This window comes from Chelonoidis abingdonii, chromosome 23, assembly GCF_003597395.2.
Source record: "Chelonoidis abingdonii isolate Lonesome George chromosome 23, CheloAbing_2.0, whole genome shotgun sequence".
Taxonomy (NCBI): domain Eukaryota; kingdom Metazoa; phylum Chordata; order Testudines; family Testudinidae; genus Chelonoidis; species Chelonoidis abingdonii.
In genome coordinates, this window is record NC_133791.1 from 8911284 (window position 1) to 8935296 (window position 24013).

At 49.2% G+C, this 24013-nt stretch overlaps 1 protein-coding gene across 2 annotated transcripts in view; it reads right to left on the bottom strand.

The window, feature by feature from the left end:
• Positions 1-24013, bottom strand: part of AGRN (agrin) — a 221549-nt gene that overhangs the window by 187797 nt on the left and 9739 nt on the right. For both annotated transcript variants that reach the window (XM_075060217.1, XM_075060216.1), the window contains exon 2: positions 18494-18755. In XM_075060217.1, the coding sequence (XP_074916318.1) occupies positions 18494-18560 (67 nt within the window). In that variant the 5' untranslated portion in view covers positions 18561-18755. The remainder of the gene's footprint in view (positions 1-18493; positions 18756-24013) is intronic.

Here is a 24013-nt window from a genome sequence, read left to right on the forward strand (position 1 = left end):
ATTCCAGGAGAGGAAACTCAGGGGAGGATGCTACAGATCCCTTCGCTGAAAGGCACAGGAGTTCCAGCTTCCTGCATCCTGACCTGCTGCCAAAGACATTACTGATTGGTGTGACCTGCTGGATAAACACCTCGCTGGTCTGCCAATGATTATGCAGCATGGTAGTGCCCATGGATTGAACTGCCCGGAGAAATCTACAAACTCACCACCTTCAGCTGTAGAAACACACACGCTTGCTCCTCCTGCAGCACTTTGGAAAGTCTCATTAAAAAAAAAGTAAGAGCATGATGAGCCAGTCTTCCCCTGGCCCCAGCCTTTAAATTTAAAGTGGGGAAATCCCACTTAGCGTCAGTGCTATAATCCGAGTTTCAGTATGCCAGCTCCCCTAACCAGCACTAGACAATGAGGTTCTCTCTTTAGGAAGGGGACGGTGGTTCCTTGAGCTCACACCCACAGAATTACACGGCCTGACTCTGATTCTGGGGATATAGGACAATTCAGCCTGGCTCCTGCATAACACAGGGCATTCAATGTCACCCAGCCATTCCTGCACTGATCTCTACAAGCTGCTCTTGGACATCTCACCACAGCCTACTAGACGATCCACACTGAACGTTAACATCCTCTGCTTGCACGAGATCAGATCTTCAGCAGATTCCGAGAAGGGATCTGGCCCCCTCTTCCCCTTCCCAGAACCTTCAAAAGTCAGCCAGCTGACAGAGATCTAGGGTCCAGGAAGAGAGACCCAACAGGAGCCACCACAACATAAAGCCAGGCTGTGCAACAACAAACAGGAACAAAGCCAGAGAACCTGAATCAGGAACTGTACTTGCTGCAATCAAAGCTCCTTTAATCTTTTGGCAACAAGCAGAACACCACAGCATCCATTATCGGAGATCTGGCTAATTTCCTGGATTAAAGGACATCCATGAGAAGGTCTGGAGGGAAACTGTCTGCGCAGACAGATAATTTCTGGTCAGTTGGGAGGTCAGGTGAGGACTCGCGACTGGATCAAGTACCCAACTCGGCCCTGTTCAGCAGGTTCAGCTGAAGTATCCCCTGGAGTTCAGATGTTCATAGCGAAGTTTTGGGGTCTCTGAAACTGGACCAGAAAGCTTGGAGGTGATTCAGCATCCCCAGGCTGGCACGTCCCACTCCTGGTTACATTGTCCTGACAGTCGTGTTACCTTAATGCTAACACAAGGAAGCGGGGCGCGGGGGAGGGTTTCTCAAAAGTCACTTCACTCAGAGGAGAGGAATGACAGCATGGCCTCCTCACTGCCACCTGAACAGGAGGGGCCCAGTTCAAGACTTGCCTGCAGTAATATGTAGGCCGTACTCAGGGATCCAGGCTCCCGGCAGGCGGAAAGACTCCACTGCTCAATTCTCCTGCCACCAGCTAGACAGCTTTGAAATAGGGGGGGGTAGTTCCCATGCTCAGTGTCAGCCTTGCCCCTTCTCTCCTCATACACAGGAGTCTGTCCTGCCCCTCCACCCTCCCAAGAGTGCAGAGAGCTGCAGCAAAACCCTTTCCCCACTCACATGGCGTCCCCACCTTCTGGGGGGTTAGGTGGCAAGGGATGAGTTGACAGTCAAGCAACGCCCCTTTAGGCAGGAAACGAACACAAAGCTACCGCAGTTCCTTCACCCAACTGGGACTTCCCGCAGCCAAGCTCCCAGCATCGTCTTCAATCCCCGCAGCTAGCCCATTCCATCCCGTCTTCCACATTGTTCCCATCAATGCCCCCTTTGCACTGTTCAAATCAGCCCCCAGGAACAGCTCCCCGCTCCTCACACTCTAAGTGCAGCCTTCTCCCAGACCTGGCTGCTCCGCGGAGATCATGCCCCAAAGCTGCAAGCACCATCTATCACGGCAACATACCTGCCTGAGCTATGACTGGAATGCAGTGCTGGCGAGAGGCCCAGGCAGCAGCCCTTTAGTGCAAGAGGAGACTAAGATTTATAATCCAGAAAGGTGCATGGGGAGGTGGGTGGGGGGCAGTGAATGTAAACAGCAGGCAGCACCCGGTCCGGGAGCATGGAGAGAGATTTCTCCTGCAAGAGAAAAGGAAGAAAGAGCCCTCACGAGATGGTCTATTCTTTGGGGCATGCCTAACACTTGTCCTTCCCTCTCCAAGATGAGAGGGATGGAGGTGGTAACTTACACCCACCTTGATCACACGTGCCTCCCTTCAGTTTCCTTTGACTCCATCTCAGGCAGCAGCAATTATCATAATGTAGGATGGGCAGGGAGGGATCTGTGGATAACAGCCAGTTTCTCTTGGGAGATCGCAGGTTGTGCCACTGCGCGTGGCCAGCCCCAGCTCAGGCAGCATGCGTAAATATTTCAGAGCAATAGCTCCACCCCTCATAGGGCAAGCGTCCACTTAAAATGCTGCCGCAGCACAGTTGCTCCAGTGAAGACACTATTACATCATCAGATTTTTCACACCCCTGAGCAACACCGTTATACCACTGTACGTTTATAGGGTAGACTTGCCACCTGTGCCTTCAGGGCTGGAGTACAGTTAAAGTTTGAGTTGGGTCTCATGTTACCTCTGTGACCCTTTTCAGCAAACTAATGTTTTTGGCGTTTCTTTCCTATCTCTCATGCACAGGGGTTGGCTACCGCTGGCACGCAGCTCGCCAGAGTAAGCACCCTGGAGAGCCGGGCCAGTTTGGCAGGTTTGGCGGACCACAGCTCCCACTGGCTGTGGTTCACCGTCCCAGGCCAATGGGGGCAGCAGGAAGCTGTGGCCAGCACATCCCTTGCCCGTGCTGCTTCCTGCTTTCCCCATTGGCCTGGGACAGTGAACCATGGCCAGTGGGAGCCGTGATCCGCCGAACCTGCTGATGTGGCAGGTAAACAAACTGGCCCGGCCTGCCAGGGTGCTTACCCTGGTGAGCCGCGTGCCAGAGGTTGCCAACCCCTGGGCTAGTGGTTAAAGCCAGGAATGAGAAAATTCCCAGGGTTCATCCCCTACCTGCCACCAATTCACTTTGTGACCCTGGGTCAAGAGTGATCAGATGCCTAGCTTGAGACACTTCAGAGGGGCAGCTCTATACGAACAAATACAGCTCATGCTGTACAAGAACCTATGTGGAAGAACGCAGTTCCCACTGGAGGTCAACACAGATGCACAACACACACACACACACACACTCCCATCCAAGGGGTCTGTAACTGGGCAGCCTAAAATTGAGGCATTCAAGCTCCACGTCACGTTTTGGCCTTAACCTCTGGCTTTTTCTGAACTGGGGATAATACTCCCCTTACATGTGGGTTGGGAGCCTGGTTTCTCTCTGACTCCATGTATGTTAACCAGACATTATGGTTCCAGTTAGATCATTTGATTTTTTATATTCTTAACAAGTGCTGCCAGCTGTTTCTTTAGCCATGTAAATCAGGCAAGTTTATTATTCTGGGAAGACACAGCCTGTACAGATTGTAAATCACTTTGGGTATTTCTTGGTCATTTCATGCAACTTCTGCTTTGAAGATGTAGGACAGCAGGAACTCTTCACTGCTCATGTTAAATAATATGCTAATCTGTTGTCTGTAATGAGATTTGGTTATGTAGAGTTTTATTGCAGCCCACAAAAATGCAGTAAATATAGATGTGATCTGAGCGATGCAGGCAGTGCAGGAGACCAGGGAGAGATTAGAAACCAGGTTCCAGGCTGCTTAAACATTCAGAAAATTGATTTAATATTGTTTAAAATGGGAACACAAGTCCCCATTCTGACTGACACTGTGTTAGCAATGCCAAAATCCTGGTTTTATGAGGGCCTGCGGGATAGCAAGTTAATTACAGAAGCACTTAAATACGATAGCACTTAGATATCCCAGCTGAGATCTGGGCCCTATTGTGCTGTATGCAACACACAGTAAGAGCCAGTCAATGCCCTGAAAACCTCACAGTCTAAACAGACAAGACAATCATAGCTTGGGGGATGGGATGCAAGATAGAGCAACAAGCAGGATGATCAGTGCAATTGTTGGCAAATATCATGTGAGACGCCCTGGAACTAACCTGAGGAACAGACTGTTGGTCTCTATACCAGGTGGCTTCAGTCCTGAAGAGTTTAGGAGCTTTGCAGAAGCAGAACCTCTGAGGATAAACCACCAACCTTTGGTCACCCCAGAGCTTCAGTTAAGTGGCATTCTGGCGTTTATCTGTGTAGGCAAAGCAAAGGCAAGATGCAAGCGGCTTTGCAATCTCTGCCTCCCTCCACACCTGCCTTACAGCCACTGGCTCTTCGCAGCAAGGAAGCTCAAGTTTTTTAAATGTGAAATTGCAATGTTTGTTTTGTTAACGATATAGGAAATTAAAATTTACTAGATTGAGCAACACACACAGTGTAACACCATCGAGTGCCCTCACTCGGATCATAGCCCTTAACAGAAGGCAGACCATTATGATGGCCTCATCTGATCTCCTGCGTAAACCAGGCAGTGTGCCTTTGGGACAACTACGTATTCTCCATTGGGGGTCCATTTCATGCAGTTTCTCCAGAGGAAGGTGCAGCAGGTAAGTAAGTGGAAACTCAGAGTTGCAAACACCTCAGGAACGGAGGCTGTTTGTAAGTCTGAAATGTTCATAATTCTGTACAAAAAACATTATGGTGGTGGTTTCAAAAGTTTTCAATCAAACTTGACTTAATACAGCTTTGAAACGTTTCTATACAGAAGAAAAATGCTGCTTAAATGAAACAAGCACTGAAACAGTTTCCTTACCTTGTCTCTCTTTTTTTTTTTTTTAAAGCTTTCCCTTTTTTTAAGTAATTTATGTTTAACGCAGTACTGTTCTCTATTTGCTTTTGTTGTTGTTGGGTTTTTCCCATCTCTGCTGCTGCCTGATTGCGTATTTCCAGTTCCAAATGAGGTGTGTGGTTGACCGGTCAGTTCACAACTCTGAGGTTCTACTGTAATTTACCTCAATATAAGAAAAACCAGCACATGCATTCCCATCCCTCTGTAGATCAGGTCCCAATGCACCTACCTCAAACAGAGCTTTATTAAGTGCATATAGCCTGAAGCCTCCTGTTCAGTTCTGCTTTATGGCCCTAATTAGCAGCTTGGCCCTAATTAGCAGCTTGGCCTTACCTTATCGCTTTTCTATTGGTTATTTAGACCACTTACACCGTCCTGCTGCTCTTTAAGTGCTTTGCAGAGAACTATTTTTGTTAACCCCAGAGGAACGGATTCCTGAGGAGCAGCAGTAGGACATTAAGAGAAGAGGTGAACACCAGCCATCCTTCAGGTTTGGGGGGAGGGAGGAGATAAGAAGTCTTGCATATGAGCCACTGCAAAGACCACCTGTGATAGAGAGGAAATGCTGTGGCTCTCAGAGCTGCTACTTCTAACCAGAGGCTACAGGGAGAGCTAGATTCTACCTCTCCCCATTTCCTTCCTCACTTTGTACCAGCAAGAATTTTACAGGGATGATGGAAAGGTCAATTCAAGGTTTAAAGGCAAGGAATACATCCAGCTCAGAGACACTTAGACCCACGGTGCATGACAAATGCACGTTCATTCACCTCCCAGCACTCTGCTCCCCGAATACAGAGGAAGGAGCTGGTGAAATATTAAACAGCCTGAGGCTGGGGCGAGAGAGAAAAGTCTCAAATGAAAGATGTTCCCGTTGGCCGTGAGTCTTGGCCAACCTGCCTGTCTAAGAAACATGTGCCTGGGAGTTGCTCAGCCAGGGGTGAGACGCAAGGCCATGTACAGAGGTTGGAGACGGAGTCTCTCCCTACCTCGCCGAAGCAGGCCGATTGTAGAGGAGACAAAGGGTTTAGACCGTAAGATGTAGCATCTCCCACTGCTGTGCAGCAACTCAACAGCATGAAAAGGTGGACATCCCTCTACTGGCCAGCCCACACAGTCTTCTCCCCTCTCTGGCTTCCATGAGCTAGGCAAAGCATTTACCTCTGGAGGGCTGGACTCTCTCACGCTTGTTCAGCTCACAGACACCTGTGGGTTAACTACCATCTCCAACAGGGTCTACTTCTACTGCTAGCAGGAGTGAGAGCGGCGGCTGTGAATTGGGACTCCTGGGGTCTGTTCCCAGCTCTGCCACAGACTCGCTGTGTAACCTTGGGGAAGTCACGTCACGTCACGTCGTCTCTGCTCCCTTCCCATTCCCATCAATGGCTACACTAACGGAGATAAACAGCCACCTTTCACGGAGGAAGAGGCTTAATTAACTAATGTTTGTTAAGCCCGATGAAATCTTTAGATAAATGATGCCATTTTGTTCTGTTCTCTCAATACTTTCTAGTCTCCCAGTCTCCCCTCTCCTTTCTGACCCCAGCCAGCCACATTCCCTTTATTCCAAATCCGGAGCTTTTCTGTGCGTTTGGACAGGGTCGTAAGTGGGCCTCCCTGCATGCCCGAACGGTGCGAAAAGGGCCGAACCAGAAGGCCAGAGCCCCAGCGACATTATTCACTGACAGAGCGAAGAGGAATAATGCATTCAGAACTGCAGAGCTCAGCAAAAGCCACCTTGGCCTTTTTTTTTGGTTTTAATTGAATATCGGCCACAAATCAAAGTCGCAGAGACACAGCCAGTCCTCCAGTTCACTTAAGCTAATTAGCATCCCTGCAAGACAGAGAGAGAGAGGGACTAATATTAGATGGAAAATGCACTTCCAGCCCATCAACGTGACACAGCGTCCTATGGGAACGCAGTATTTTCTTCCATCCTTCAGTGCTACGGCAGACAAGGGGACGTACGAGTGAGCGTGTGTGTGCACGCGCTCACACGGGGGGCCAAAAGATGTCAAGGTTTATTGAGCATCGGTGGCGTAAGAAGGTCGAGTCTCTGGAAGACTTGTTAAATCGGTGGTATTGACCTGTATTCTCTAGCATTAGCTGCATGGCTGGAAATCTTTGAGACACGAGGAAGGAAGGCCTCTTCTCTCTCTCTGGCTTGGGGTGGGGCTGCTGTCTTTATGAGGGAGGACTGGTAGAGAGGGAGATGAAAGCGATTTAAAAAGATGGGATGACGGAGAGACAATGGACTCAGCAGCAAGTTACAGCTACTGGGTCACCAACATGCACAACTACTTCGATTGTCGGCTCTCGATTCAGTTTGTTCGTTCAGTGTGGGGCACGACAGGGGTCCTGATTCAAGATCGGTGCTCCTCCACACAACAAATAGTTTACAGACATATCTGGAAGACCTCAAGTTGAGGACACCAGCCATTGCCTCCTCTACCAGAAGGTTGGGGAGGGGGGAATCGATCTTACCCAGGACCCTGGAACAAAGAAATGCTGCAGCTTGCACTTTGTGTGTATCGGGGTGAGAGGTAGGGGTGATGGAAATGCGATGGAAATGCAAGCTTCTGTCCTCAAGGATCCCAAAAGCACTTTCCCAACAGGCTTCTAAGTTATGCACAAGGAGCCCCCCTGCCAGCATGGAATAAAGCAGCTGTTGATCAGTGCATAGCAACACAAGGCTGCAATCTTTGCAGGGACCAAAGAACACTGCCTTCCCTTGAATCAACAGTGGAAACTCAGGGAGGGGAAAAAGTAGTTATCAGAGTTGGAATTTGGCCAAGACATCAAGATAAGGCCACCCTCCCATCCCACTCTTGAAAAATCCTATGGCATTCTTACCATACAGTCAGGTCCTCAGTTTACCATATTAGCTGAAAGACATCACCATGCCTCTCAATACCACTGAAACACTTAACGCCTAGAAGTGCCAACAGAGATCAGAGTCCCACTGTGCACAGTCCCTGCCCCAAAGAGTTTACAACCTAAAAAGACAACACAGAGTGAGAGAAAGGGAGAATTATCCCCATTTTACAGGTGGGGAAACTGAGGCACAGAGGAGTAAAGGGACATGTCCTAGGTCACACTGAGTCTGTGGCAGAACTGGGGATTGAACTGAGTCCCAGTCTAGTACCCTCTGATCTGACCAAGGCAGGACAGGTACACAGGACGGCCAGTTACGGTTTAAGAAAAGATACAGAGAGCAGATGATGAAAGACACTGAGCACAGGAGGAACTGGAGAGAAAAATCAGAGAGGGGGAAATCCCCAAGTGGTTTGCACCTCACCATTTTGAATATTCACTCTGTAGTTTATGCTGGAGCCTGGCTGAAATTAACCAAATTGGGTATTTAATTATTGAAGTGGCGAGAATCCCATTTCCTTGCTAATCAAAGAAAGTGGTTCAATGCAAGTGAAAATGCGAAAGAAGCGGTTTTGCAGAAGAGAGGTCACTATCCAAGTCACTTTTTTAATGAGGCAGCGGCTTCCACAGCCACACCCCATTGGCCCCTACAAAAGAACCTGGGGTCATTAGCATCCATCTTCTGCTGGAGAGAGCAGAGGGTCCACCAAGCCACAGAGAGGTATAGCTGGTCAGTTCTCCCCCACGCAGGCTCCCAGGAAGTCATCCTGAAGGAATGTGGGATCTTTGCAGAGTGTTTGGTAAGATAAGCAAGAGGAAGCTGCACTTCAGGGTAAGGATTAGCAGGAGGCAAATCTGGGCTCGCTCAGGGATTTCCAGTAGGCACCTCACAGCCCTGCCAGAGGGCCCAGCAGGGAGAAACTCGCCAGCAAAATCTGGCATCTTATGTACTAGGCCAGTAGCTTTGGGACTAGACTGGCTACGGCCATGGAGCTCAATATGGCCTATTTGTCATGGGGATTTTAGAGCCCTCCAACCTGCTTCACCTTAAAACAGGACGGGCAGGTCATTTCTCTCCCCATAGCAAGTATAACCCTCTCCCGCCTCTGGGTTTTTAGAGGAGTTCAGCACCATCTTATTCTCACTTATTCGCCCCCATCTCCCAAGTTACTCACATTTTCTTGTCAATTGCTGGAAATGGACCATTTCCATTACCGCTACAAACAGTTCTTTTCCTCTCCTGCTGATAATAGCTCCCCTTAACTGACCACTCTCCCTAGAGTGTGTATGGGAACACCCATTGTTTCATGGTGTGTAAGTAAAATATCTTCCTACTGTATTTTCCACTCCATGCACCCGATGAAGTGGGCTTTAGCCCATGAAAGCTTATGATCAAATGCGTTTGTTAGTCTAAGGTGCCACAAGTACTCCTGTGTTTTGTTTTGTTTTTTTAAGAGATTCCAGCACGTCGCTCCTGCCGCTGTTACCCCCTCCCCTCTATATACACACACAGACTAATTAGTGCGTCTACACCAGCGCTCCCTGAACTTTTGAGGGTCACACCCCCTTAGATCTGTTCAAGCCCTCGACCCCCTTGAGCTCGGTGCGGCCCTGTGGCTCAGGGGAGTGGAGCAGGAGACATGGACAGGGGTAAACGGGCCAAGGCTGGGCCTGGGGCCAGGCTACGGTGAGGGCCAGCAGCCAAGCCTGTGGCCCAGTGTGACTCTGCTCCCAGCACTGCCCCCAGCCTTGGCCCAGGGCCGGGAACAGAGCTGCAACCAGCGGCCGAGGATGTGGGCAGGTGCGCACCAGGACGGGAGCCAGACGCATGGCTGGGGACTAGACCGGAGCACAGCTGGGGTCAGGGAGGGGCTGGGTGGTCCTCCCTTCCTGCTCCCGTAGCGGCTGGCCTGGGACTCACCACACCCCTCCCAGATGGTTCTCCACACTCCCCTGGTGGGGGGGCACACCTCACACTTTGGAAATCTCTGTCTATACAAACCACTGCCATTTACTGGATGGAATCAGAATGCAATGGCGTGTCATGGGCCCCACACAGTTGGTGGAGATGCTCTTAACTCAAGTGGCAGGAACCTGGATTTCAGAGCACGAGGATCAGAGCTCTCCCCAGACAGTACGTAATGGCAACAAGTGGCCCTGCAGTGGCAGCCAACAAGTCTTAGGTAGCTGTAGATTTGTTCCAGCAACATTTAGAGGAATGTAAAGGAATGTGCAGAAGTGTCTGGCTTTGTTTAGTGAGTTGTCTAAGCCAATAAGTTTTTTTTGTTTGTTTTTTTTTTAAACAAACACAGTTCTGACACCTAAAATGTGCTGTGGATAATAATGCTCTTGTGCAGAGAGATAAGACAGCAAGTAGACAGAGCTCTGGAAGTAGGTTTACATGGGAGCAAATATAAGATTGCAACACTTGGGTGAAAATTCACAGCAGCGACTGCATCCCCAGTGGGGATTCAAAGACCAAATGCTGTTTTCAGGAGTAGAAAGCAACGCCAAACACAGCATCTGCAGGGATTAAGCTTTGGACCTCCAGCATAAGAAACTACAACCTCTGCCACTTGAGCTAACACAACAACTGCTAGCAGTAGTAGGCTCCTATCCTTTGTGAACCAGCCACTAGAGGGGGCTGTAACACACTTAGCCCACTTTACAAGAGTCATTATTGCTTCAGAGCATCTGGAACCTACAGCGGTGACCGCAAGACTGAGGAGATCGGTTCCCTCAATATGATAAATAATGTGATGTACAGATGAGTTGCACTCACATTCCACCCCCCCAGAGAGACAGCAAGCATACATCTACCAGTACTACAGCAGCAGCAGAGACCAGTCAGTTTCAGCGATTTCTGATGCAAGTTCTCCAAAGCCAACTACTCCCAGGAGTGCGAGAGATGCCATACTCTAGAGCCTGTTGGCGTTCCGACTGTCAAAGGTTTACTATTAACTTCAGCAGAAAGGGATTTTTGAGCCAACCTGGACAACACAAACCGGGGTGACAGCCTGTTGGCAGGAAACAGGAAAGAACCACTCTCTCTCTCCACCCCCGATTTCCTCTGGAGAGCAGCTTTGCTTTGATGGCCCACTCAAGCATTGGATGTGTGTGTGTGCACACACAATTGTTCAAAGAATTAGGGTTGAAATATTTCATGTATTACCCTAAATAATCCCTCATCTTTGGTGTTGGATCCATCAGCTATGCATCCTGCCCCACCTCTGCCCCGCCCACACACACACACACTTCACATCCAGCCTTGTTCATTTAGCCTGGGTTTAACAGTGCGGCAAAGGAGAGTGAAAACAGACAATGCTCCTGTTACAGGCAATGCCATTACTCCGAAGAGCACACGAGGCCATCACTCCGCAGCCCAGCCCAGAGCTGCTCCGTCCTGCACAGAGGCTGGCTGGAGGAGTCCAGCTGCCAACAGGAGGGTACAAGACATCTCAGAAAAATCAGAGGCGAAGAGTCTGATTCAGAGCCCCCGATGTTGCAGTGGCACTTGACACTAATGAACCACAGTCCAGTCCAGATTGGAATTTTGTGATGTGAACAAGCAAAACAAAAGCAGCTCACAAGTCCGTGCATCAAAACCATGCCATCTCCGCAGCAAGGATTTTAAAAACAGCAGCTGAGTCATTAACTGAGCTGATGCCACACAGACAAGAAGCAGGATGCTCTTATTCTGAGAAAGGGCAAGGATGGGAGAGTGAAAGTGGAGGAAGTCTCTGCAGATCAGCAGCCTCCCACGCAAGCTTCAAAGTTCCTGTGGAGCTTCTTACACGAATCAAAGCTCCCAAGCTGCTGCAGTGAGCCCGCTGCGAGCAGGGGCGGATCTAGGTATTTTGCCGCCCCAAGGACAGCAAGCAGGCTGCCCTTGGCAACTTGCCTGCAGGACATCCCTGGTCCCGCAGATTTGGCGGCAGCCTGCAGGAGGTCCGCCGAAGCCGCGGAACTAGTGGACCCTTCGCAGGCATGCTGCCGAAGGCAACCTGCCTGCTGCCCTCGTGGCGACCAGCAGAGCGCCCCCGTGGCTGCCTGCCCCAAGCATGAGCTTGGTATGCTGGTGCCTGGAGCTGCCCCTGCCCGCAAGGAATCTAAACTGACTCCCCTGGGGAATTGAACTCGGGGCTCTCAGTGCTAAATAGCTAAAGCAGTAACTCTTCTGGCTGGCAGCTGTAGTACATGCTTAGCCACTCCTATTGTTACCGAAATATCGGGTCTGCCTAGCTGAGAGCCAATTAACAGCCTGACAGGGATAAGGAAAAAATGCCAATACTAGGGGACAGAGACCCCATTCTGCTTATGTAGGTTCCAATAGCAGAGGACCCCAAGGCACTTGGCAAACGTAAGCAAAGAAGGGGTTAACCCAGTGATGGGGCCAGGGGAGTCCATGCACCTAACCCCAGGCCTTGCAGTAAGTGGCAGAGTGGAGACTAGAATCCATATCTCCAGACTCCTCATCCTGTGCGCTAACCACTAGATGATGTTACACAAGTGACCGTAAGTGCAGATTGTTTTGTTAGCAGAGAACTCCGGAAAGAACGCCATCCTCTGGGGGGAGGATTCCATTTACGAATCAGAGCTGGGTTTTAAGCCCCCGAAAGCAGGACTGATCCACTGGCAGAGACAGAGACTCAGGACCTCACCCATGAACTAGACCCCACTTCCCTTCTCCCCCAGACCCAGCCCTCTCACCCCCAGCTCTGGGGCACAGCAGCCCTGGATGCAGAACTCCAAAGGGAAGGTGCCTCCAGGATTTCACAGTAGAAGATTCTCTCACAGCTTACTGCCCTTTCGCAGCTGCTGGCTAACTTTCTCACCCTCCTGAGGTGGAGGTGGGGGAGGCTGTTCTCATTATTTTGAGCCCAAAACAGCGCCAAGAGGGAAGAGGGGGAGGAAGGACAGCTTGAAGAAAAAACCCACATCCAAGTCTTTCCAGGCCCCTCCTCCCTGCCCCGACACACAATAAGAGGCCAGGGAGGGATTAGAAAAGAGAAATGGGTCCAGAGACGGGGGAGTTCTGCAAAGAGAGCAGATCATGGGAAATGCCCACACCCCAAACGCACTGCGCACTAGCCCCATGCAAGCAATTTTCTTGCTAGAAACAGCCCACTCTGCACTCCTTGCAAGTCTTTAAGGAGACTGAAAAGCAGATTTGCACGGGCTGGTTTACAAGGACAAAACCTCTCAGAATTAAGGAGAGAGAGAGAGGAAGGAATAAAAGTGAACAGGAAGAGACAAAGATACACAATGAGGCTTTAAGAGACGCTTTCAAGGCAATCCAGCTTCAGAGCAGCTCCCAAGTCAACCAGAAATCTTTCCGGCCAATCCAGAGCAAGGAAGGTTTGCAGTCTCCAGGGGAGTGGAGTTTGCTCTCAAAAGGGAATACAACAGCTCAGTAGCATTAGCTGCAGAAACCTGCTGCCCTCACTTTAGCTGAAAGTAAGGTCAGGCTCTCCCACATCAGGAAGTGGCTGCTACAGGGGTCTGGAGTGGCTAGAGCAGAGGACTGGGCCTCAGGACTCCTATTTGGTTCCTAGCTCTGCTACGCTTTGGCTGAATCACAAACTTTCTGCAGCCCTCTCTCCAAACCCCAGCCCCACTAGCCCCGATCTGCAAAATGGTGAAGAACCCAGTATAAATCAGTGCTCCCCTGGCATAATTCGTTTGTAAAGACCCTTGAGTGCCACATGCGAAAGACACTATGTGTAAAGCATGTGCCAGGGCGGAGAACAGATCAGAAAGGGGGTGGGAGAAGAAATTAACCACGCTATCACTTTCTGTTCAGCTTTCCAAGGGAACAAGACACACAGGATGGTGGTGCATGTCTGCCGTACCCAGTGCCATCAGGTTTAATTACATATCATATCTGCAAAGCTAGTGTACATGATTCCGCCCTGGTTCAAGTCCCCATCACTAGTAAAGCAATCTCAGCTCAGGCAAGTGCACCAGAATTATCGCAAATCATACCATCTGCCAGGCAATTTGTAAGAGCAGTGCTGGATTCGCATAGCCAGGGCCCCAGAAGGCTTGAATCTGAGCTGTCTGTGAGGAAGGAAGTTCACGCACACAGACTATACACAACACACTTGATTTTCTTAAACCGAAGCGGTGATCAAAGTGAAATCCGGATACACATCTGGGGAAAGGTCTCGGGGAGGTGGGGGTCAGTTGTTGAACTCTCAAAAGAGCAGAGAGAAAAAAAAGTCATAATAATGACGACATCTAGCACCTTGCTTAAGAGAGTCTGCTGGATCTCCCCTTACAAAATCCAGCACATCCGAAAGTCTAAGCAATGATTCCTACTTCTACCTGCCCAGTCCCAGGTTAGCTAACAAATCAAAGAAATTGATACAGCAAGGCCATGGGCTTATCAGACAAGCCATTCCCCTAGGAGAGCTCACCCAGATTTACTGAGCCGCAAAGGAGAACCCACACTCCCCGCCAGAAGTTGTTGCACAGTTATAAGCAGTCATAGCCAGTCGGCCCTTACTTCCCATACACTCTGTTTAGAGAGTGACACCAGCAAATGTCCTCGTACCTGCACTGACGTAGTCACCTACCCTTTTGATCTGAAAACTGGCTTTTTGAGACCGTTCTGTTTCCCAAATATGCTCGGAACATTTTCATTTTGTACCAGGACAGAACAAAAAACGTTTAGAAACCTTAGAAGTTGTTGTGAAACAGGTTTGTCGCCCTCTGGACCGGGCTAGATTTAACCCTGTTATGGGCACATCCTGGGAGGAGAGCCCATCTGTGCTACAGCTGAGTCCTTCTGATGCTCTTATATCTGTAGAAGATGGGACTAAAGCATAGGAATTGTGTGTGGACTCAAAAGTCCTTGTCACGGCATTCCCAGCCCACCCCAGGCAGTTACGAGGTACAAGTCAAACTGAACATTTTGCAGGCTCCAAGAGGGACTTCTGATTTGGGTAGAGTTTGGGACAAAAAGCCATGGTTTTATCAAGGCCAGATTGTCCCAGGCCACAGCAAGCTAGTTACTGTACAGCACATGTAATATTCCAACCATGGCCTGACTTTCAGACACTGACAGATGAAAAGCAGATCAGCCAGGTGAAGGAAAATTGCTGGATTTCCCTTTCCCAAGACAGTGGTGTACCTCAAACTGCTGTAGGTTCTGCTGAACACAAAGACGACTGACTGCAGTGTCATTATGCACATCTGTGCTTGGTCTACACAGATGTTTGACCTCTCTGGCTGAGACATCAGTGCTGTGGTCACCTGTTTTTTGTTCTTTCCCCAGCATCACACTCGGGAACCGGGCCGCTTCTCACTAACTCAATCCTGCCCTGTATGGAAATGCTCTCCAGTCCCATCTTGCAGCCTTTTCTCCCCTGCCCAGCCCACCCCATGGTCCCAGTTCCCCAAAGCAGTTAGCCATGACCACATCTCCAATAGCTCCCCTGTGAGCCATCAGGAAGAGACTGTTAATTAGTTAATTGGTTGAACCGCTTGTTTCCTTTAACTTCCTAGAAAACGGGAGTCCAAGACAGTGTCAGCTGCTACCTGGCCTAAAGAAAGGATATTCTGCAGAATGGGATTTGGTCATATAGACCCAGATCATGGCTACATGCAAGAGATGGTCACTGAACTCAGATAGGTTCAAGCTTTAGTGCCTTTAATGCCCTTCTGCACTAAATGTGTTGTCTATATTCAGGTTCAAGATGGCTAGGGCGGCTGTATTTTCATTTTTCAGGGTTTATATTTTTAGTCCACCTCAGTGAAGGTCGCTCATCTGGCTACTCTGACCCTCAAGGGGAGACGCAAGATGCGAGACATCAGAATTCAGCAGGCCCTTTCCTGGAAGCTCATCTACGTGTTTGGATGTCCAGGTTCAGTGTAAGCACTTCCTGGCAAGAAGAGAAGTCTCTGGACTACCATAGCCAGTTACTTCCAGCAGTGGAAAGAGACTTGAAGTTTTACTCTCCTAGGACCAGAGGCAGCAGCTGGGAAAGGTTTCACTATGGGCATTAGGTCAGATTGTTCCAGCCAAGGCAACTTTGGACTCTTTTCTCAAGAGACAAACGCAGGAATGGATCATACCGATACACAGAGTCCATGTGAAACACTGCTCTGGACCTCTGCTACTAAGCAAAACACACCCTTTACTGCCAATCTATCCCTCTGCAGTGTAAGTATTGGCAGACTGGGTCAGACCCAGGCTCCATCTAAGTCCAGCATCCTGTCTCCAGAAGCATCCAGCAGAAGGTGCTCTTGAGGAAAATTAAAGAACCACACCTAGCAGATGAAGGATAATCTGCCTCCAGTTGACATCTCATCCTGATCTCCAGTTGTTAGAGATGGGCTTAAGCCCTGATGCACACGGTTGAATATCCTGTCCAAAATTTGTTAGCAGTAAACTTACAAAAGTTCACAAATGGCAGCCACTCATAAGTTACATAAGAACGACCAAACTGGGTCAGACCAATGGTCCCTCTAGCCCAGTATCCTATCTTCTGACAGTGACCAATGCCAGGTGCTTCAGAGGGAATTTACAGAACAGGCAATCTAGTGATCCATACAGTCATCCACACCCAGCTTCAGAGGCTAGGGGCAACCAGAGCAGGGAGTTGCATCCCTGACCATCTTGGCTAGTAGCCATTGATGGACCCATCCCCCATCATAATTCAGTAAGTTAGGATTGAGAAAGCTGCACCAACATGGAGTCAATACCTTAAATGGGTGGGTAAAGGACAAAGCAGATGGTCCAGACAGGACATTCATTTTCTCAAGGGCCAAATATCTTTCCTCCAAATGTCTTCTGCATCCTCTTGAGCAGGGGGACAGGAGAGATTAAGGCCCAGACTTTAAGGGCTATTTAGGCTGCTCAATGCCTCACTGATGTCCAGAGCCCATGTCTCATTTTCAAAAGGACCTTTATTCCTAGGGCACTTTTGGAAAGAACACTTAGGTTCCCAAGTCAGGTACACGTGGCAAAGCTGAGCCAAGCAACACCTTTAAAAAATCTGTGCCTAAAGGGCTAAGCAAATTAAGATTGGGAAGGGTGAAGAGAAAGACTGTCCTAGGTATTGGATCTGTTGAAAAAGGCATTGTGAGCAGGGCAATTTTTAGCTGGGAGTATATACACTGCATAGGGAATACAGTAGGTTGTACATAACCACTACTGGACACGCCCAACCGTCTCGCTCTCCATGTTCCAGACCTCCTACAAAAGCCATTTGCACAAACAGCCTTCACTTTGGGAACCACTCTGTTCCACCAGCCTTCTCAGCCATCCCCACATTCTCAGTCACTTACTCCTCTGTAAGCATTCACAGCTGCAGGAAAGGGTTCTGCCCTTCCCTCCCTACCACCAGAAAGGAGGAAGGAGCTGATCCATGTGTTTATCTGTTGGCTCACACAGAATTCCTGCGCTCTTTCCGTTGTTTATTCATCTGCTCATGGGGTCTGAATATTACACATGCAGCCTTAACTGAGAGGCTTGGGGTCAATGTACTTCCCAGGCACTGGGAACTCTTGCCTTGAACATTATCCCAAGGCAGTCGACGAACGTGCACTTACTTGGGGTTTGGAGAAGAGACACTCTCCCTGCCCCTTGAGAGATTTCTGCTGCCCTTGAAGCATGGTTCTGCTCCAAGCAATGCAGCCTTAATTACACCTTCTCTCGAGAAATCTGACCTCCTCACCCCTTGCAGATATTTAGAATCTTAGGACTGGAACCTCGACAGGTCATTAGTCCAGTCCCCTGCACTGAGACAGAACTAGGTATTATCAACACCAACCTTGACAGGTTTGTCCAACCTGTTTTTAAAAAACCTCTAGGGATGGAGATTGTACAACTCCCCAGATAATTTCTTCCAGTGCTTAACCACCCAGACAGTTAGGAAGCTTTTCCTACTGTTCACTCTGCTGATCTGAGCAAAGAACATGTCTGCTACTTGCTCTTGCTAACACTGGTCAGTCAGAACAGCTATGGCAGACTATGATTAATTCAAGTTATAGCTCGTTCATCAAGCTTATTCACCAACTTTAACTGTTGGGCCAAGTTCTTCTCTTTGTACCTGTGTATGGAAGCTTTGTTCCCGCTGAGGTTACAGGAGCCAGAAAGAAGCCAGCTTGCTTCTCAGATCCCTGTCCGAGTTTGCAGGGATGACTTAAGTGAACAAAATTAGAAAACTGAGAAAGTCTGAACCAGAGTCATGGTACGCCAACATAACTTGCATTGACCAATGCTTGTAGTGTAAAGTTAAAATGACATTGCTTGGCTCCATAATGATTTTAACTGCTACTTCCCAGAACAGGGTTTCTGGTCATCAGCCATCCACACAGTTAGCTGATGAGACGTATCAGTTCACAACAGCAGCAGCATTGCTGCCTTGGGACTACATAGAACAACATGTCCAGCCCATTTGACCAGTAGGGTCAACAGTGACACCATTTCACAGATTTACCATTGCCATGGCTCAGAATAAGAACTGGCCACAGAGCCAGGACTTGACCTATTGTGGCAGAGTACAGAAGAAAGACCCAGTTGAAGGGGTTTTAAAAAGATACCAAGATTTACAGGCTCAGGTTCCTTCAGCAACTCTGACTCCCAGCTGGAAGCCAAGGAGTTTTATAGAGGGCTTTCCTACCCAGAAGACTTTGCAGGGAAGGGAAGTCCCTCCCCTCTGTCCCTGGGTGTTTGACAGCTCACCCAGCCAATCAGCTCTCTTTCCCTAGCTCTGCAAGGGCTTCACCCCATCACACCAATGCTGTGGTTCTTACCGTACAGAGGCACAAAGATAACCAGCCCTGCGGGGTGGGGGAAGACCGAGAGAGAGAAGGGGACATGCAAGGAACCAGCCTCACCTTCCACGCAGTGCTCCACCTCTTCCAGGTTGCGCAGGGTAATCCGCATCAGGCTGGAGTTCAGCATCAACTCGTTCTTGTGTTCGGGCCACAGGTAGTGGGGGGCGGGGTTGACAAAGAAAATGCGGGTGTCCCCCGTCGAGACCTGGTTGTCTCAAATTAAGGGGTCCCCGAAGCCACTGATTACCACTTTGTTCCCACCGTCCAAGAGGATTTTATGCGTTACAATGTCTTTGCCTTTTAGGTACCGCCAGACTCTCACCTAGAGTAAAGGGAAAGAAAAAACACAGGAGGTCCCAGTGTGAGAACACAACACTGCCCTGGTCAGAGCGCGAGGGCTAGTGAATCTTCATCAAGCCCCCACAAAAGCTCCAGCTGAGAGGAGTAAGCAGAGCTTATAAAACCTCAGCAGGAGTGAATTTCATGAGCAAGCCCCCTCCCCAAGAGCAGTAAACGTGAGTGAGGATTGATCCCCGTGGGCACTGTCCTCTCTCTACCCAAACTGAATTCATCTCTCTCTCTCACACACACACACACACACACACCCCCCCTGCCGGCGGGAGTGAGAAAACCAATTTTCAATCTCTCTTGCCACAGAAGCATTGCCAAGAGTGCAAGAGACAGACGCCCTGCATTCCCCAGGTGTGTATCAGGTGCAGGTGTGACTGACCCATTACAGGGTCGCACACTGTATTTCAGTCCCCTGGGTCTGCCATTGCTGTCCGCTCCCAAGCTGGCGGAAGGTTGCTCAGTTGCAACAGCCTCTTTCTGCGTCCCCAGCCCACTGCTCCTGCAGTAGTTTCTTGCTCCACAGCAGTACCAGGATTCAGCAGGAACAGCTGCTCCGACTGCATCCCACTGTCCTGTCCTCCCCAGCATCCCAGCAATCATGCACTGTTCACTGAGTAACATACCCGCAAGGAGGGGAGAGAACTATCCTCATCAGCAAGGCTGTGGCACAGCTTCCCTTCCCCACCCCTAGTACCAACACCAAGGAAAGGTGATGGCCTAGGATGGAAATGGAGCAGCTCCAGAACTGGGTATGAATAGGGTCTACCAAATTCACAGTAAGAAAAAAAAAACATGTCACAGACCGTGAAATTTGGTTCCCCCACCCCACCGTGGCATCTGGTCCTTTACGTGCTTTTACCCTATACCATCCAGATTTCACAGGAGATACCAGCGTTTCTCAAATTGGGAGTCCTGACCCAAAAGAGTTGTAGGGCAGGGTAGGGGTCACAAGCTTATTTTTGGGGGATTGTGGTATTGCCACTCTTACTTCTGCGTTCTGAGCTGGGTGACCGGAGTGTGGCAGCTGCTGAGGGCCCAGCACGACAGCACAGAAGTAAGGGTGGCAATACCGTACCACGCCATCCTCTGTGCTGCTGCTGGCGGCGGCTGCGCTTTCAAAGCTGGGCCCCCGGCCAGCAGCCACCACTCTCCAGCTGCCCAGCTCTGAAGGCAGTGCCATCGCCTGCAGCAGTGCAGAAGTAAGAGTAGCAGTTCTGCAACTCGCCCCTACAATAACTTTGTGACACCACACACACACTTTCCTTTTCGGGTCAGAACTCCTACAATTACAGCACCTCGAAAGTTCGAATTTAAATAGCTGAAATCATGAAATTTATGATTTTTAAAACCCTATGACTGTGAAATTGACCAAAATGGACCATGCATTTGGTAGGGCCCTAGGCATGAATACTGCCAGCTGACCTGGTCACTGAGGTATTCACTGCATCAGGATGTTGGTCTTGTTTTATAGGAAGCTATAAGTGGGGGAGAAAACCAGTAGGAAGGGAAGGATGATGGCTCAAGATAAGCCAATTCTCAGCAAACACTTGAAGCTGATAAGAGACAAAACCAGGGCAGGACCAGGCCTGGGAATCAGAAGATGAAAGACTACAGCAGTCAGAAAAGGGACTCTCTCCCAAAGGGTGGGTAGCCACTCGGGCCCTTGGGCAGAGAAAGCAGACAGAGATGTCTGAAGGAGTTAGGCCTTCCTTCCAGCAAGGCTATGCGAGGACTGTAGGTAAGAGACACACAGGTAGGCTGGACTTTTAAAATCTTCTCTCTAAATGCTTTGTTCCTACTGTTTAAAAAAAAATAAAACAACACATTGGTGCCAGGCAACTGGCAGATCATTGCCTAGCACTCCCAGAGGAAAGAACTGCAAGTGTCTGAACCCAGCTGGCTCGCAAGGTGCTGTAGCCCAGGCCCAGCATAAAAGTGTTACAGGGAGGTACGGCACGAGGAGGATGCCCAAGAAAGAGCACTCAGGCCCAGCAACCATGACAAGACCATTTGGGGTTCTCGTTCCCATTCAGGTTACAGACCCCTCTAGGGTGGTGCCTGTCTTGTATGCCTGTAAAGCTCCATGCACATCGATTGTGCTATATAAAACAACAGCGTCTGAGCCATTGGCAGAGTTAGCCCCAGCAAGCACAGCCTTACAGTCCCCAGAGGGGAACAGAATAGAATAGGCACAGTCAACCTGTGGAACTCCTTGCCAGAGGATGTTTTGAAGACCAAGTCTATAAGTGGGTTCAAAAAAAGAACTAGATAAGTTCACGGAGGATATTGGCTATTAGCCAGGATGGGAGGGATGTTTTCCCTAGCCTCTGTTTGCCAGAAGCTGGGAATAGGTGACAGAGGATGAATCACTTGATTACCTGGTCAGTTCATTCCCTCTGGGGCACCTGGCATTGGCTACGGTTGAAAGACAGGTCACTGAGTTAGATGGATCTTTGGTCTGACCTAGTACAGCTGTTCTTATGATGGGTTGGTGGGATAAACAGCAGCAGCAACAAGAAAATTCTGCCTTCTGCTCCTCTCCACAATGCAGATGCCTAGGGTTACACATGTGTGATTGCCCTTCGAGTGGCAGCAAGGTACGTCAGTGGTGTAAGAATTCACCCAAGGCTGAAACTTGCAAGAAAAGGTGTCAGTGTTCAAGGATCTTAGGTTGTTTTGGGGTTGTTGTTTTTTTTTTAAAGTGTTTTATACAAGCTATATACCCAGTCTCCTTTCCTTCAGCCCTGGGCATGCCTAGCACCGCTCTGCAATCCCCTTGGGAAGGATACAGAAACCAACGTAGGAGGGAACATGCAGCCCCTGCCTCCTTTTCTGCTTTGGGCTTTCTTTATGCGTCAGTTGGCGGAGTTATGTTATAGCATCCTGTTTAGGAGTTTCCTTTGCAACAGAGGCAAAAAAAACACAACCACCCTGCCATGCCCTGCCTCTGCTGCAGATGGCTTCCATAGAGCCAGCCTCAGTGATATATTATTTATTGCATCAGGACATGGTTAAGATATCTGAAAACTTTAAAAACTTGGTTTCACCCAATGTAGTTTGAACTTTGATTTCCTGGTACGTGTTCCCAACGGCTGGCTTTGAGAGCAGGTGCCTGGCAGCAAGGGACACTGAGAGCAGCCACATGCAGCTGGCATAGCGACAGACGAGAACGTCAGTCACATCTGCCCTGGTTCTGCCCGTGACTAATAAGGGAATTATGGTTCACAGCAGAGGGTGTTATACTTGATTGGATGCTCCCAGGGAAACCAGATCCATAATTGTCTGTCTCCAGCTGCTGTGCATGCAGGGCAAGTCGGCTAGCCTGCTGCAAACCCAGGCCACCAAGTTAACGAGAGAGTGGAAAAGTAACTGTCCGATACCACAATTGGCCTCCCAAAGGGGAGTTTTCAAGTTAACTCCTTGTCACAGGGAATCCCCCTTTCCTAGTTGAAGAGGACACTGTACTGGGCTATTGCTGAAATATTTCCCTGGGAGATTTCATACATTGCACAGCCTGGTATCTGGCATTTTCTTCGCGGTCTGATCTGCAACACTGCTTCTGAAAAGACAGTGTGTGCCCTAAAGCCAGTGACGCCCCCAAGCCAGGGAGACAGCAGCCTTGACCAGCTAGAGAAAACGGTCTCCATCCATTCCAGGGATCCTAGCTCTGACGCAGGAGCATTGAGAGCATGGGCAGAAGAAAGTTGGAGGGGGAGAAGTGAATATTCCCTGCTCTGACAAGGGAGCAGCCAATCAGGCAGGGGAAGACAGTGTTCTCTTAAAGTGAGAAGAGGCATTCCTATAAATTGTTACATGAAGCCTGTGCTGGAAGCAGACTTTGTTGAAATGTTTGGATAATTTGACAGTAAAGCACAGCTCTCCTCACTCATCTAACTCCAGTAAGGAAAATAAACCCTTGTCTCACAGCCAGGCAGTTTATTTCTCCCCGCGAGAAGACAGGCTCTTCTACCCCAGAGATAACCCAGCAGCCAGCAGATTCCCCACCTCATCCCACTCCCTCCAAAAAAGGAGAAGAAACCAGCAGTGCAAAGTAGATCTGTTAGCAAATCAAAACAAGCTGGGAGCTCAGTGCACCCCTGGGGCTGTGCTCTCTCCTTTTTGAAACTGCTCCTAAAGAAACGCATAGGGCAGAGGGAAGAGGCCAGGATAATGGGAATAATTTACCACGCACCATGGGGCAGGGGGGAGGAGGAAAACAGGCAAGTTCCCTGTCCACTGCCCAGGAGTTCAAGGTCCCCTTGGTACTGTGATTCCCTCCGAAGGGAGCAGTCAGGAAGCATAGAGCTCTGCCTATGTAATAAGAGTTCATCAAGAGATCTGCTCAAGGGGGAAGAGAGCAGCTTGCTAGCAAGCGTATATGTTGTGGCACATCAGCGTTACCCTAGATCTCCTTGTGACTGCTCCAGACTGCCCGTGAGTACAGTCAGCCCTCGCTTTTCCCCATGCTTCCCGCTCCTCTCCATGTTCTTTCCGCTAGGCCAGCCGCCAAGAGGTCTGTCATAAGTAGATAGGTAAGGGTTAATTTTCTTTTACCTGTAAGGGGTGGACAGGGGGGAATCAAACACCTGACCAGAGGACCAATCAGGAAACTGGATTTTTCAAGTTAAAGGTGGGAACCTCTGGAGGGTTTGGTTTTGTTCTCTGTCTTTGTTCTCCTGGCTTGGAGGAAACAGCTTGTCTGCAACTCCAATTTCTTTCTAACATTCTACTACAAAGTGCATGAGTCAAGGCAACAAGGCTCAATAGGCTATTATTGCTTGTGTTGTCATTTTACAATGTGTTGTGATTTGCTGGACTGGTTTTATTTGGCTATTTTTTAAATCAGACTGTTTATTCCTATTTCTTATAAGCCATATCCCTGTATTGAATTTTCTTAATGCAGTGTTTAGTATATGTAAGTTCTTTCTTTTTAGTATAAAAGTTTTCTTTTTAAAACTGTGGGAGTTTCTTTTCCAGTGAGGCAAGGGGATAGAAATCTCTGTGCCTGAGCCTCTGTCTATCCCTGTGACAGGTTAGGGGGAGGGGGAAGCCTATGCTCTGTGTTTACTTTCCTATTGTCCCAGGGCGGGAAAAAGCTACGGGAAAGAGAGAGAGAATCAGCTCTGTTCTCTGGTGTTTAAGGCTTGTCTCTTTGTGGAAGACGGAGACAGGTTTTCTTGGTATTGTGATGAAAGAGATTACATCAACTCCTCAAGGTTGCTCAGAGCG